This window comes from Phlebotomus argentipes, unplaced genomic scaffold (assembly GCF_947086385.1).
Source record: "Phlebotomus argentipes unplaced genomic scaffold, Phlebotomus argentipes genome assembly contig_75, whole genome shotgun sequence".
Lineage (NCBI taxonomy): Eukaryota > Metazoa > Arthropoda > Insecta > Diptera > Psychodidae > Phlebotomus > Phlebotomus argentipes.
In genome coordinates, this window is record NW_026776170.1 from 416,742 (window position 1) to 433,942 (window position 17,201).

General features: G+C 35.1%; 1 protein-coding gene across 7 annotated transcripts in view; it reads right to left on the reverse strand.

Annotated features, from left to right (window-relative positions):
* Positions 1-17,201, reverse strand: part of LOC132257021 (forkhead box protein P1) — a 106,901-nt gene that overhangs the window by 60,155 nt on the left and 29,545 nt on the right. For 6 of the 7 annotated variants that reach the window (XM_059753697.1, XM_059753694.1, XM_059753696.1 and 3 more), the window contains exon 2: positions 5,119-5,289. The exons of the other annotated variant lie outside the window; for it this stretch is intronic. In XM_059753697.1, coding sequence (XP_059609680.1) covers positions 5,119-5,289 — 171 coding nt within the window. The remainder of the gene's footprint in view (positions 1-5,118; positions 5,290-17,201) is intronic. 7 annotated transcript variants of the gene reach the window in all.

Below are 17,201 nucleotides of genomic sequence, written 5' to 3' on the forward strand. Positions count from 1 at the left end.
TGTCATGAATTTCTTTTCTTTTTTTTTAAATTCAACGCACATTTTCGCTTCTTTAGAGTCGATACGATACTTTCGTGTGGAGTGAAAGTCAGAAGTGTGACCAAATTTTAATATCAAATCTCAAATCAGGGGCCATATCTACGAGAATTCTTGTCTTGAGAGGCGGATCAGTCCACATTGAGAAACCTATTCTTACAGATGTTAATCAACAAAATCTAAATCAAATAAATACAAAATTATATCAAAAAGCCTTATTAATCTGAAAAGCTATATTATCTTATCTAATCTCGTTAAAAATGTGTTAAGCGGCCTGGCATGTAATACACTACAAAAATGTTATACTATGTTATACTATTGAATATGTTGGATCACCTTTTTCCACACATGTATAAGCTATCCTAATTTCTGTGCTTTCTACTACAATTATTTTTTTCTAGTCTTAAAGAAACCACAAAATTTTGTACACTATTACCTGTCGTTTTTCGCAAACTAAAAAATATGTTTTTCTAATTTCAGCCTGAAAATATATTTACGTGATTTCTGTTCAAAGGCATTTCACAAGTTAGAAATTTCCTGCTTGTCAATTTCTTAATTGTTCTAAAATCAACAGTTCATACTGTTTATATCTCACTAAAATTCTAATAGAATACGCTATTACGCCGGCAAACTTCAAGATTTAAGTCAGTATGAGCTGTATGCGTAATAAAAGTATATAATGCAGCAGATATAATTTTGCTGACAAAATACGCAAAATAGTCCAATTATCAGCCTTTTGGCAAATGCAGATTTTTCAAGTTCCCTTTGTCACCCCCAATTTTGAATCCTAGGGTGAAATATCCAGATATAAATATTGGCAGCACACCTTCTTGGCGAAAGAAAAGTTTGCCGTATTCGATTTTCCAGAGAGTGGGGGTTGCAGAATCCGGTATAAATAATATTGAAAGTCACAGAAAGGGGGAATCTAAAAAAACATTATGAACTCAAGTTCTTGTAAATATCTTTCTTTCCAGCAAGCTTCGTTCATTTATTTACTACATATATGAATATTTTTCAAATTTTATTATTTTTATTGACAAAATTATTAAGAATAGAATGCCTTAAATCATAATTAATTTTTTTTATCAGAGTAACGTAATTTTTTAAAAACTTTGATGGCTTGGGCCATTCCTATAAAACAGTAGCACGATAATATAAAAAAAAGTATATGAGCACATGCTTCGCGTATGCTTGTGGTATATAGCTGAGATTTACAATTTCTCTCTTCCGTGATCAATTCGATTTAGTTAGAAGAAAAGAAAGCATGGAAATTTTCATATGAAATACAAAATCCTACTCCTGAAAATGAAAAACTTCAAACTCTGGTTCTACGGCTTTGACACAAAAAGTTAACCCCATTTTGGAAACGTCTCGATTTGGACTATCGAAATTCTGAAGTAAATATCTCATATTAGTGTGATGTTAGAATAAAATTTGACAGTTCAGAATTTCATTAATTGTGTTACTTGCAATAGTGCCTCATGCGGTGATTTGATAAACTTCTGTTGTTTTAAATAGTTCTAAAGTTTTCCAACGAGTCCAATATCATATCATATCATGTTCTATTACATCGGTGAAAAGTTATAACTTTTTTTTGGAGACGTTCATCCACGTCTTTTGGTGAAGAGATGAACGAAATCAGTTGATTTTTATCTTTAGCAATTGCTTGAGGTTTCACATGTCCCTGATTCATAGCTGAAAATTTAGATTTTTTGATTGGTAACATTCTTCGTCTTGATAACGTTGACACAACTAATGCATTTCCTTAAAAAATAAAATGAAACGTTCGAGTGAAATTCTATTCGGTCTATCGAATCGTCTTGATTATATGAGCTTCAAGAGGACCCTCAATGGGGGTCATTTGAGATTTCACAAGCTTCGAGTATTTCAACCCTTTGAAATCCCTGTCTCTTTCGGTCTTCAGTTTCTCTCTTCCCCTGCATGTGAAGGCTTGCAAGGAGGAAGAAATTTCTTAGAGAAATCAAGCAGCGGCTAATCCAAACCTCTCTGGCGCATTAACTACTTTCTTGTTCTTCTTTTTTTGTAAGCGTTGGGTAAACATAGCTATACAACATGAGAAAGGCCTGTTCGATCTTGCTCTGGAAACTTGGGTTGGACGATGACCAGCCGGTCATCGACACTAAAACGTCGCTAGACACAATCTAAGCTTATACAAGCAATTTTAAACAAAAAAACAAACATCCTTACAAAATGGATATATTCTTATTACGGACAATGTATGATACATTTGTTCTTACAGACGATGTGTCTCATTTTATTTCAATTTAATTTTACTGCTATTGTCCATACTAAAGTATGTTGTTCTGACTCTTTGTTTGCCGACTCTTAGTTTCTTTTTATTTTTTTTTCTAATTAGATAATTGTAAGAGGGTTAGGCCCTAAATTTTGCTCGAATAAATTAAAAATGAAATTAAAGTAAATAAATTACTTATTTGTTTATGAGGCTTTAACGTCTCATTGAGGGACATCGACTAGAGCTCTGTATGGATATATAATTCGCAAGGGCGGCGCTAAGGCTGAAATAGAGTCGCGCGATTTTTCTGCGTAGTGCCTTCTTGTTATTAAAACTTTCGATTCTTAGGTGGTAAACCGTAAACGCTGGAGGTGGCGAGGCCATAGACCGAGACGCCGTGCCTCCCCATTAACAATGTCTTCGGTTCATAAGCCTCACCGCTCCGTTTTCCCGTCCCGATGACGTTTTAGGGAATCGATGTAATCTTGGAAATTATATTGCAAATCGCCTTTATGCCAAAGTGGGCTCGACAATGGAAATTTTTTCACAACTCTTTATAAAATTAGGTCTTTCATTCCTACCCGGGTTAAGAATATAAAGAACTAATTTTTTATGTGAAAATCTAGATCGGTGTCGTTTCGAGTTGTTTGCGTCTACCTTAAATTAACAGGCGTTTGCTTGTCACATCTTTTTCTATTCTCGAGAACAATTTGGCATTTATCCCAAGAGCAAAGACCGCAAAGCCAATCATGATGGGGTGACACGGCGCCTCGACCTTCGACCTCGTCGTCTCCAGCGCTAATGGTTTACGATGTAAGTACCGTGACCGTACGTAAAAGTTTGTCGCGCGCGAAGACGCGCCAACATAACCTTCCACGGCGGTGCATGACCTCCGCGCAGGACTCTAACATAAACTTATCTCTCCATTCGAATAAACGATCAAGATAGAATTCATTTAGTGGCAGCAGATTATCAGTTTGCCAGCTCAGTTTGAGAGGTTTGAGGTATTTAGTATAGTTTCGGTAAAAAAAAAATTATTGGGAATACTGAATCGATTAACGACTTTGCAAAACGGCGCGAAAAAAATTGATTATTTTTATGAAATATTTTACAGTTTCGCGTATTTCACTATACAAATTTTGAAACATTTTCGGTACTTTACATAAAGGAGTTTATTGCAACAACTCTCAAGATATGATTACATTATTGCAGAGTGACTTAAAACCTAAACTCAAGGTTTATTGAAATGATCTCTGTATTCAGCTATGACGTTTTAAAATTTTCAAGTCTCATACGATCGAATCTAAACAGTGGAACAAATAATTCAAGTGGATTTTTATATAGAGATTGTACCTTGGGTTGTACCCTTCTTTTTCATTTTGTCTCTCTCTCTCGCTCGTAATTAGATTACCATTTGAACAGCCAAAAATATATACGATCTCTAGTTTATTTTTACCAATTCTCACAGAAAAGAATCTTAAAAAGTTGTTTAAAAAATGTCTACGGTATTTACAGAATATTGTTTCATTGCAACTTCACAGATTTCGTATTTCAGTCCGTATAAAATACTAATCTGGTGTCATAATTTTACGTTTTGATATATTATATTGGCGGCCACCCGACGGCTACTTGTGTAAAGTACGAATGAAATACGAACAAGAAGGCGTTGCAAGATGCAGTGGGGGCTTTATTTTATACGAATTTCAGCTGTCAGAAAATCATTTCATTGCGGCTACCTTTGAGCAGCCGTAAAGTGCTAGATTTTCTCTTTGATGGTGTTTTTAGGGCAAAATATTCCGATTTCTGCTCAGTTTTTGGCGATTTTCCGCCACGTGGAAGTTAGGGAATGTTCTTTAGTGGAAGTGAAACGCAATTTTCCGTGTTTCTCCGAAACTAATCTCAAGGAACTTCTAGGACTTTTCGGCGATTACCAAGGGATGTTTTCAGCGCGAAGAATGTGTTCAACAGGGCGAAATTGTGAATTCTAGTGACAAGACATCTTCATCCGTGACAGTTCCTAACATAGGGCGTATTTCCGATGGGATTCTCGAAGGAGTCTGCTGGTCAGATTGTCCGGGAAGATGTCTTTGTTTTGACATTTTAGTACAGCCGCATTTTCGTGCGTGTCACGACATGTACGCGTGAACAATGAATTGGATGAAAACTTAGCTTTTCATGTACTTGAAAATGCGTTGAGAAATCAATTTGTTTACTTGAAAAGGCCGGAGGATGTGCGGACACACATAACCTTAATCTGATGCATTAAATCTGCACAAATGGCCAGAAAAATCCAACAAATATGTGTTTATTTACATGAAAACAAAATTATTGTCTATTTACTTGATTTTCACGAAAATTTGTCGGCTTTTCTTGCCTTCAGGCGACAAAAATATGAATCGACGTCAGGCAGCAACGTTTGAAATGTTTCACGCTTCACAGAAGATAAATTCAGTACATTCGTACAATATACTTATCGTAATCTTCAAACATTTATTAATTAATGTTGTAACAAGGCCTAAAATCTAAAATTATATGTTTCAGCAAGAATATCAAAGAGGTGATTTCACTATTTAAGTGCAATAGTTAACTTTTATATTTTGAAGTCTGACATTTCTTACTTTGTTTGGAAATTAATGATATTAAAAAGAAGGCTGCAAGAAAAGTAACTATTGATCTAAGTTCTGTTTATATACCCTTAAACAAAAATATCAGGTTTTTAGTTAAAAAAGAAAGAAAGAATATGGTGAGAAATATAGATGAAAACATATGTTTAAAGAGTTCTAAACATTTATTTTTTTTATTTTTTTTATTTTTTTTATTTCACTCACCTTTACGAGTTGTGCAAAATTCTCCGCTAAACTGGTATTACGCCTCACAACATTCACTACTTTGACTCGCCGATTATGAAGGTAGTTATGAATATCTCTAGTGAAGTATTCGTAGCTATTCCGGATCCAATTCTCTTGGTCTGAATTGCACAGATTATCACCGATATGGCTCTGCAATAGGAAAGGAGAAATTTTGTGTATGGGATTAAAACCCTTCAGTAGTGCCTGTGTGTGATTTTTCCTCTACTCAAATGTATCTCAATTTAAGGGAAGGGTTAGGAATTAGCATTTAGCCAGGCGCTTTGCCTGATAATGGCTTGGGGTTTGTTTTCGGGTGAGAAGAATTGTTGAGACAAAAACACCATACAAAATAATTGTTTTATTAATCCATTTCAGCAAGATTTAATTGCAGCCCACAACACACCCTCTATGGTAACATTTGAAAACCGTCTGACTTTATGGGGATATGAACGCGTGTTTAGAACAAAGTAAGACTGTAGTTGATCATTAATTTTATCATTTGTCGACCAGGGAGAGAAGGGAATAGACGATTAATTGGCTTTGAAGTATTTTACAAAAAGCCACTACCCTGAAAGGCCGCAGACACATTTCGATTGTCGGAGTGCTTCTGAATCTATCTTCCTTACGACGTGACATCATCAATTTGTAATGGAGCTGATACGAAAACAAGGCAATAAATACAAAGGAATTGACTATTTCTTGTTGGTGAGACCAACTTCGTCAGCTCAGGGGCATCGTTTGCCCCAAACCATTCACAAAAGTAGCTACCCACCACAAACCCGAGGACATGTTGAGCCTACATCAGCATCATTTCTATACAAGCACTCATTCGCCCAATCATCACTTACCATCTCTCATCAGGAGCGTACTGTAAAAATTTTACTGTAAAATATATATTCCAATTTCATTTTTTCAAACTCATCTGGTTGAAAACTAATCCCTTCAATAGTGTGGTAATAAGTCTAAAATGTTCACAAACAGTCACTACTACTACTACTACTACTACTACTACTACTACTACTACTACTACAACTACAACAACAACTACTACTACTACTACTACTTCTGGTACATCTGGTACCTTACCGACTTAAAATAAGAATGTGATTTTTTTTTCATACACTTATATCAAAACCTAAGAAATTGAACCTATATATAAGAAGAAATTTAAAAACATTGAAAATTATATAATACTATCATTTGTCATTGCGTTTTTATTTTTTACACTAATTGGATTGAATATATTTCATCTTTCAGCATAGCTTTTTTTGTTTACGTGCAGTTTTGGATCATTTATTTTTATATCACATCCGGAAACAAAAATATTTTGGATGATTCGGAATGTTGAAGAATTAAGTACAATCATTTTTTCCATTCTTTGAGGCTGCCCGATAATTTTTAGTTTACATTTATACATATGAAAGAATCTTATGTTCAGGTATGGGAATAAAAATTACTATTAACTAAAATATATATTTGAATATTTGTATACCTAGTATAGTATTCAAAATATCAATAGCATTATATAAATTGAAAAGTTTATGTTACTAAATAGAATATCGCGAATGTGTGTTTCTCAAATACCAATACTCATGCTATCTTGATTGAATGTGTGGCGCAGCTCAATTTCTGCCCTGGTGAGCTGGCCAGAGTTAGCTCGCCAGGAGTGGAGGTGGAATTGAGTACAAGAGTCTGAGAGGAGATACGAGGATTACGACAACCCACATTTCTCTGCGTCTAAATCCCTCCCACTCCTCTTGACATATTTCACACATTTTCCCTGGATTGAGACAGTGAGTATGGGTAGAGGGAAAAAGGCATACAACCAAATAGATGATGATTATCTTGAGAGAATGCGGGGGTGGCCAAAGACTTGTCTTTTTGTCTCCATCCACCCTGTATCACCCACGGAGGACACATTCAAATTTGTTCATATGTCAGTGACAGAGAGATTGAAAACTACTTTCAACACTGTTCTGTTGCAATGCGGGCTCAAAAACTGACCATTTTGTTCTCGATAAATCTTCTTCACTCTTTCAAATACTGCGAATCGCATTTTTTCCAGAAAAATTTCAACCCGCCTTTTTTACCATCCCGCACATCATCTACATCGTATGTTACCTAGAAAAATTACAGACAATTTATTATTTGACCTTTTCTTACACTCTCTTACCTGGATAGAAAAGAATGTTTTAGCCGTTGTTATGAAGTGGATTAAGTGATTTTATTGCATTATTTGCACCCTCAATTGAGGGTGGATTAGCTATAGAGCGAATATAATGTGGGGAAAAATGGTCGCACCTAAGGTAATAAAAAAGGAAAAGGATCTCTCACAGATGTAGTCGGAAATTTTTCCAAAACTACCATTATTTTATACTTCTTTCTGTGTTTTTAAATTCACAGATGAAGCAAAATCGAGAATACGTATTAATATTATGAAAACGTGATATTTTATGGCAAATCTTAAACGTTGGTCTAACTATCTTTACGCCGTGCGTTTGGTGTATTTTTTTCTTGTTTCTCTTCTCGCTTCTAGTATAATAATCAAAAAAGATGTTTTTCTCGATAGTAGCTGTGATAAAAATCTCACGTCACAGACTATTGGCGGATGTAGCCTATTCTGCCTAAAGTGGGTAAATCTGCTTGCCATGCGCCTGAAAGTGAAATATGCTCTCTCTTTGCTCAATCACAAAGGCAAAAATTGCAAGTTGCGATTAGGAATTTTAAATCAATTTTTACGGCTTGCTATAAAATCTCGGGCACACGTGAAGACAACTTAGAGGTTACACTTCCAACTTTTTTTGTGAATCGCGGAAAAAATCGCGTCGGGAGGTTTAAAATGACTATGAAATTCTTCTCTGTGAACAAGTGAACACATTTATGACAATTTAGCGCGATGAAGTGGCCGTGAAAAGCGTGCAGAGTGCAAAAATTGTGCGCAGGACACAAGCTGACCAATTCAAATTTTTGTTTCAAAATTGCCTAATTTCTACAAAAATTGTAGTAAACCGCAATTAAATAGTTGGGAGAGGCTTTAATAGAAGTCGCATGAGATTTTTAGCGTCATCTGAAGTAATTTTAATAAAAAATCTATTAGCGGGAATACTTCATCCTATCTTTTCCTATGGTGCTGAACTATTCTTTTCCTGCGAAGCCTCTATGCATCACATACACTGTCACATTTAGCAACTGCATTAGATATTATTTCAATCTCCTTTGGATCATGTATCCCAGTACTATCAGTTTGTGCTAGGCGGCCATGGTGCAGTCGGTAAAGCGCCAGACTGAGGACATCACGGTCGTGTGTTCGATCCCCATCACTTGCAAATGATCGAACACAACAGATGCGAAAAATATTAATTCAATGGCAAATATAAAATTCCAGCCCAAAATTAGGTTGCTGTTAAATGTTCCAATTGAAGTAGAAACTTCTGTGGAAGTGTATTTCGCATCTGTCCTTACTTATAGATGGGCACAATACCAGACTGGTGTCGCTTGTAAACAGGCGATATCGTCTGCAAATACGCTCAAGGCCAAGCTCTGCAAGTCTGTGAATTTGACTGACTCATTTGAATAGCCTTGTCTTTGAGTGGGAAAAATCAAACGATAACGGGGGAGAGAGACGATATAAAATAAAACAAAAATCAATAAAATGTAACAAGGCCAAAACTGAAACCGTCTGAAAGGTAACTAAAGAGAATATGGATGACTGGTTAGCTTTGTGTCTTTGGCCCTTAAGTGGGAAAGGTTTCTATGGATGCATAATAATAGGCCCGTCAGTTGGTCTGGATAGCCGTGGCATAAGAGTTATCTTACGGTATCCCCTCTTCTAATCTAATCAGTTTTTGCTGGGATAGGTTAACCAAACTCTGTCTCTTTTTCTCGGATCACTCGCTGTTGAGTTAATCTCTCAGGCGCTTCACATACATCAGCCTCATTACTTGGTTGAATTGCTCATGCCCGACTCATCTGTCATGTCTTTGATTCTCATTCTTATTGAGACATATAACGCAATATAATTATTAAAAATATTTTGTGCAAATATAGATAGTAGCTTCCAAAATGTATCTAACGCCTTTTCTTTGTCAGGTTTTGATCTCACAGCCTCTGAGTTGACACCTTTGCGCACTACTTCTATACAATACTACAAGACTGGATAAAGAATATCAAGCAGATGCAGAATGATAAGAAGTTTATTTGCGCATAGTAACGACTGGGTGAGGTATTAGTGATCATGATTGAGAAGATTTAACTGAACAAAGGGGAAAATAAATTTGAAGTAATATAGAAAATAGAACTTTTGTGCTCGTAAGAACATGTTTTTGTGAGTGTAGACTGCGTCTACCGACGTCTGAGTGTTGACAATAATTCTCTAGGGCAAAACGGTGGAAAAGCTCTGTCTCATTGTTATATAGCTTCTACGTTTCTTACAAAGTTTGGACTAGGCTCCACTTGGTTTCTCCAGGAAATTCGTTCCACATAATTACTCCGTAATCAAAAAAAAGTTTCGGAGGATGCGACAATATGATATGCATACTTCTGTTGCATTGTGTATTTATTCTGTGCTATTCCTCACAATTTTTTTGCGCATTAAGAATCAATATAAATTTTGTAACAAACTTTTGTCGATTTTAACTATAGAATTTCCGCATTGATAAATAAATATCTAATTACGGAGGTGAATAAATCGCACTGCTGATCCCGGAAAGTAGCTAACTTTTCCGAAGTAGGAAATCTCTTCATGAGTTGAACGATAGGTAATTGTTCTATAAATCTCCTGAGCTTGAGAGGTGGGTGAGAGTACGCCGGAAAAAATAAAAGACATTACAATATACAATACAATAGTCAATTGGTGTGTTAGTGTGAGGCATTCAAGTGGGTTTTCCTTATTCTTTCACCCCACTTGCGGTACCATTTTGCTGGCTGTGCGTCATTGATAATGCCAGGGGGAGTGTAGAAAAAAGAGATTCAAGACATCAGCATAAGGATGGAGAAATTTTACCCTCGCAAGAAATTTGAACTTTGAAGCCACGAGTATTTAATTTATATATTTTATCTTCTCTCTAAGCATTAAGGTCTATATGTAATCAATGCGAGACTGGAGATTATAAGAAGAACGAATGTTTCCATCAAGAGGAAAGGTTTCCAACATCCTAAATTTTGAGAGTGTAGAGGTAACAAAAGAATTAATCAATCAATCGCAGTCATTTAAATGGTCCGAAATACACAATGGGCTACCATTCCATACAATGCTTTTCAGCGATGTCTTATACCTCACTCTACTCTGCATAAGGTTTCATGAAGCAGCTAACAATACATTGATGAATTCTACCATTGACAATTTTACTGTTTGCAGAATTGAAATACCAAAATTGGAACTCGATTTACTGCTTACTTTAAACAATAATAAGATACTTCTTGCAATAAATAAGAAGTTAATGAAATTTTTTATGGTGAAAACACAGCATTTGTCATTTGAAAATTGATCGTGTTCATCATCTATTCGTCTCTTTCTTCACTACACGTATCATGTATTTCCTTCCTGCTCGCGCAAGAAAATTGAGTCTGCAAATCTGCAGATATAACACAAATTCATATCACGATACAAGCATTGAACTTAAATAAGTGATCAAATAATGCATCTAGTAAAAAGAATCTTGCATGCCTTTTTCTTAGGCATTATAAATGATAATATCATTCTTATGAATAATGATAACAATAATAATTTATAATATTTATTGATCTGGAGGAGTGTAAATGTCGATTCACGATTAAAATAGTGATATACCCTGCATTGGGCGATTGGTGGCAGTCTGAGTGACCAACTGCAGCAGGAGAGAGTGTTGGAAAATGTTATGGCCCATTATTTTGGCACGCACGCCCTTCTGGGCTACAGATTCGCCTATGTTGCTGAAGAGACCTCATCAATACTCTTGTACTGAACTGGCTGCTGTGAGCGCTCGATATTGTTCCTGATTGATTTATCGGACCATCCGAGCTCAAAAGCTTTCGACTGATTTTGTGCCACTGCACCTTGCATTTTTAATTCTCCGGTGAGATTCCGATTAGTTGGTCCCTGTTTTGAGGCAATATACTATACGACACTGCGAGAGGAACTTTTCTCTGGCACCGCTGATATTAATACAAATATATGTGGGTCTGAATGTCCGGCACGTCTCCTGAACAGCGACCTGGATTAATCTGGATTCTGAATTTCTGGATACCTCTGGGCGCCTGAACACTTGAGTCTTTACTACTGAATCTGTGAACGCACATGGTTGAATGAATTGGTCTGCGTTCTCGTGAACGCAGGCTGAAGTACCGCGTTGACGTCTTGCCGTTGTCTGCCTGTTTTATGCGACCTTTAGCTGACCTATCCGATATCTATGAGCTTTCAAGTGGGCGCAGCATCTATGAGACACCCTTACTTTCTGCGGCTGCTGTTGTTTCTGCCCCTACTGTCAGCCCTGGGTTTTGTGCAACTGTGACTGTGATGTCTGTTTTGGACACTTGTGGCACACCGGATGCACTCAAACCCTGCTCGGTGAGCCAAATTTGAATGAGCTCCCTGCTCCTATTTTAACATCGTCACCTTTAAGCGCGTCTGTGTTCGAAACCGAGAAGACGAGCGATTCTGATGCACGCTCGAAGATGTTTTTGTGGCTCTCACATAGCTCCCCTGCAAACTGCTCAGAAGTCACTGATCAAGGCCATGTCGTTTTCTCGTTCATTGAACAGGAAATGTAATACCTGTGCTCCGTCCCCGGGATTGTCAACCTGTTTCTGAACCTATTTCAGATACTGAGACTCATTGCTGAGCGCTTCAAAAGACTAGCAAACAACTCTGCTTCGATTAAATTGGATAATTTAATAACGCGCAAATTCTAATCAGATCATTAATCGAACTCTACTTAAAATCAAAGTTTGTCAAAATTACAAGGCGTAACTTTTAAAGATTCGATTAAAGTGTTGTGGTACTGTACTCAAACGGGGAGAAAGAATATCCAAATGCGTAAAGACTTAAGTGAAGTCAACAGCTCCGAAAGATATCCCAGATATTAGAGCGTCTCCGAAATGCTTTAGAAGGAAATGAATGAATGAAAAAATTCACGTAATATTCCGTTTCATCATGAAATATTATATTTTCTTATAGGATTCTTAAGAAGAATAAATACTACGACAATCGCAAATCCAGACAGCTAATGAAAACAAATATTTGTCTATTTATCAAAAAGTAAAATTGATTTACACGCAACTGAAACAGCTATAAATGTATAAGCTGTGAAGTTTAATAATTCTAATATATGCTGACATAAAATTTGTTATTAAATCATTTGAAACAAACTCTATAGGAATTATATTTTCGAGACTCAGTTCAATTGAAAATTTCGCTTTTCGAATTAAAAATCAATTGATACATTCATCGTAGTCAAGAAATATCTGAGCGCATTGCAGCCCCATACTTTTTGCCTTTTTCGCATTCGAACAAGACCAAATTTCAGAGGTGGAAGTATAAGTAGGGTGAGCGCATTGAATATAAAGAAATCATGAAAAATCACTCATACCATTCCAAAAATAAATTTATATTGTTTTACTTTGAATGAATTGGGTGCTAAATCCCAGAGAAATATAAGAAGAGCGTAGCTAAGAAAAAATTGAGGGAATCACAAAAGAAAAAGGAATAAATTCACAGAATAAATATTAAATATTTGAATTTTTATGCAAATTACCCGAAAGACGGCATAGGAGTAAAAAATCGCTGAGTTCTTGAAATACACCGCATTATTCATATAATTATTATTTTCCTGCTTTGCCTTGATATCGTCTTGTTTTATTATTTATTGATGCATAAAGTATGTATTTCCTACACTAATTTCAGCCACAGGCTTTTCTTACTAAATTGTTCCAATTTTACTAAGTTTTTCTTGCTTCATGCGGCTATTACTCAGAATGTATTTTTTACATTTGTCGGACAAGCCTACAAAGGAAGCCCTGGGTATTGCGACTGTAGAACCCTATTGTATCCATCAGAACGTATTTTACTCTCAATTCCGCTGAATTGTAAGACTTTCGATAAAATTAGAAACTATTTTCGCGTCAACTACATGTCACTGTGGCAGCTGGTGGCGTTTTGTGTAGTTTCACGAAGCGACGTCTCTCACCGCAAAATACCGGGAAATTCCATAACCGTGTTAGCTGACTCCGATATTTTTCTTTCTCGAATTGAATTAAAATGTTTGAAAGTAAACGATTCGATTAGTATTTTAGACACTATAAAACATACTTCACTGGGTTAATACTGAATTTTATTTGTTTGAAAACAATATGCTATTTAGATTTCAGTTTCTCCGAATATTTGTGAAAAGTAGTGCCAAATTTGGTTGGCTGTTAGATTTAATATTCAGAAATTAGAAAATAACATAATTTGAACCTGAATTATGGTCATTGTTACTTTAGAAATTTGAGTCTTTTAATCGTGGGATCGGAACAATTTAGAACAGAAAGTAACGATTCGTTGCAAATGTCGTAACGTCAATTATAACACATTAAAATATCCGTCCGGTCTATAAATGTCATAAAGACTAATTAAATGAGATAAACATGTTTAATAGTTTTTAAAATGGCATAACAAGGATTGAATTTGACAATACTCTTTCAGAGATTACTACAACGCCGTTCTTTTTTTCAAAATAAAATTTTTATTTTTTGCTAAGTTCAAGGCACTCAGCCAACTTAGAAAATTTACGCTTCCCTCTGACGTTACTGTGGAAAATATTCCCTACTGGTCTCTACTAAACACATGTGTCAATTCCTTATAATTAATGTTTGGATATGGTGATTTTGTATATAGTGCATTCTCAATGCCCGAAGAAATGTTGCAGAAAGCACAATATCAATAAAATTTTATATACCAAAAATTTTATTTCTGTGGCATACTGATATAAAATAAAACGAAACAGTGGAAAGATTTCAATCTACCACCAAGTTGTAAAATTTGGGAAGAGCGAAGGCAAATTCTCGCGAAACTGAGAACGCGAGAAACTTTTTCAATTATTGTCCACATACATCTTTGAAAACTCTAAATGAGCTATTTATCCGTCCATTTGGAAAATGCATATATATGTATATATGTATATGTATATATATATATATATATATATTTGGTTTAAGCGGACGAAGGTCGTAACATTTATCCTGGGGCTGAATTTTCATCTAAACTGTGAAAGGATGCTGGGGTAAAATATAATTTCCACTAAATAATTATGTTAATTTGACTTTGTTGTTTCCACACGCACTTTTTCGTGGCTTCGTTTTGGTATTTGTAATGGGTGTGAGTACAAAGCTGAACACTAAATGCCTCTTGAATATTGTAAGACTTTCTCTAACAGATAACCCCCGTCATACTTTGAAATAGTCTATGAGTAGATGCAAAAATATGATACATGTTTTCTACTACAATTTAATAGGTTTGGATATGTTTCAATATTCTAAAAGAAAAATAAATAAAGTCTCAATGATGAAAGTCTCACTAAGTGAATTCCTATAATAGACTACCAGGTTTTTTAAACACACCAATTGATTGGAAACATACATTTGGAAAACCAAGTTTCTTCTTTTGCATATTAAAAATGAGAAATCAAATTAGGTTCAGTATTAATATTTGAAAAAATTAAGTACAATCTCAAAGCTAATAATATTTTACATTACCTATTCTAAAATCACATTCAATTTAAAAGGAAAGCCTTCGTTATACACCACACATTAGTATTATTATTCAGCACAATTTTGTTTTAATGGTGGCAGATTTTTCTGTGCACAAGGAGTGTAAACATCTCAGCTTGTAAGACGCTGTTATGTTTCACTTCTTGTTTTCTACCGACCAATCACGGGTGGCTCTAAAGCTTACGTTTATATTTTGGGTCAGAGAACGAAAGACAATTCCAGTAAATCGTATATTTCAGCTAGAACATCCAATAGCAACCGCTCTAACTTAACATTGAAAGATTGAATTAATGCACTCTTTTGTAATCCAACATTTTCAATCGGTGGAATTCGAATATGCAACTGTAGATTTGAATCTCTAACGCTTTGACCACTAAGCAACAATTTACAAAGTTATTACATCCAAAAATATATGTTGAATATATGTTTGAAAGATTTTTATATGTATTCAGAAAATGAGATAGATGCATTTTTCATTTTGTATCGTCCCGTCAGACCGACCATCCAATATAGTAAAGCGATTTATGCAGTTTTCACCAAAGGGTTCAAGTTGACATAGCACAAGGCAATTATGAAGTTATATGACATACGCAAACGTCATTTGGGACATAATCTAAATACAATTTTCAAATTTTTTCTGATCCTCATGCCTGTATCTCTTCATAATTTTGAATAATATATTTAATTTCATTGAAGTCATGACCAAAGTTTTTCCAAGAACAAGTGACTTTCAGTATAGGAAGCGTTTTGTAGCCATCGTTGTCAAATTTGAATCTTAATCCTCGCTATATCGGCTGTATTGCAATATAGACTTGCACTTCGAGATATGCAAAGACTGTTCAAATAGGTCTTAATCAGATAAATTTTGTTAGAGAAGCAATAATATTACATGCATTAAAACCCATTAGTATGTGAAAAAATCATATATAATAATTTAGTATACGTGAAAAACAATCTGGTTTGACACCCTTTGCGAGAGAGTTTAACACTTGTGTGTATTTTCACTCCGAAACATACGCAACGACTGACTGGGGTGCTCTGGATGAGGGAAGGAAATGAAAGGTTAGAAAAAACATTTGTAACAATGCTTCAGGCTGTTCGAAGTTCTACTAATCGTTCTTTGGTTATTTTATAGCATAATTCAAACTTATTTTGGTCTGAGGTTGAAAGTCAATTGGCGTCAAATTGTCGAAATATTTTCTTAACATACATTAATATTACATAAATATATTTTGTTCTGATTTGCGAAAAAATTAATAAGAAATCTCTTTAACCCACGAAAATAAGTTTTTTTTTAGCAAATATGATAATAAAATAAATTCTATACTCATAAAAGAAATTTACGCCTTTACCCCGACTCCTCGAGCTACCACATGAGACATAAGGAAAACTGACTATAAGGTTATTCAAAGGACCGCCGTTACTGTCTTGGTATTTGGTGACGAGGCTTTTGTTTATTATTGGGACGCCAAACACTGCCAAAACGATGATATTCCATTGTTCTACCGGAATTTAACCCGTTCCTCGTCTCGATTAGGGCAATTTTGTACAGTTACCTCACACATAAATCCCACAACGCTACATTAAATAGAGGAAACAGCCACCTGTAACTGTATTGTAAAAAAAAAATTACTTAATTTTTTTACAGATTAAAAAGAAATTGATAAATGTAGGTCTGAAATTGTGCAAAAAATACCATGTTACATGTTTAGTGAATATTTAATAGGGAACAAATTTTCTGTACCCCGAATCCTCGATATTGTTTGACTAGCGTCGAATAGGACTGAGGGGGTACTGGTGGATTGTAAAATCAGAATGAGAAAAGCATCTTTGAATATACAAGATTGTTGGTGCCATAGGGTTAAGGAAAATGAGGAGTCGTTTGTTTGAGAAGGTAATTAATTAATTGTGGCAAATTGAAAGAGAATCGATGCTATTTTGGTAAGAAATTTGGTCAAAGTCCATACAGAAGATCAAGTCGATTTAAGAAATAGTAGACAAGAAAATAATCATAGAGATTGAAAAATACTTTGCATACTAAATAATGAAATAACTCAAATGATTCATAAAAAAAATCGTTATTGAATCTGATAAAATGAATTGAAAATGTTCAAGGGAACTGAGCAGAACAAATGACTGCCCAACAGTGATAAATACCGATATGTAGTGGTACCAATAGCCAAATATTGCGTACAGGTTAAATTTTGTCAATGTTAAAACCAACTCATTGCCTTTTTGCCTTTTTTAGTATTAGCTCTAGAAAACGATAGACTTAAATTTTATTCAAACCAGGTGGCCAATTTTTAACAGTTTAGTCGGCAAAATTTAGACATAGACGA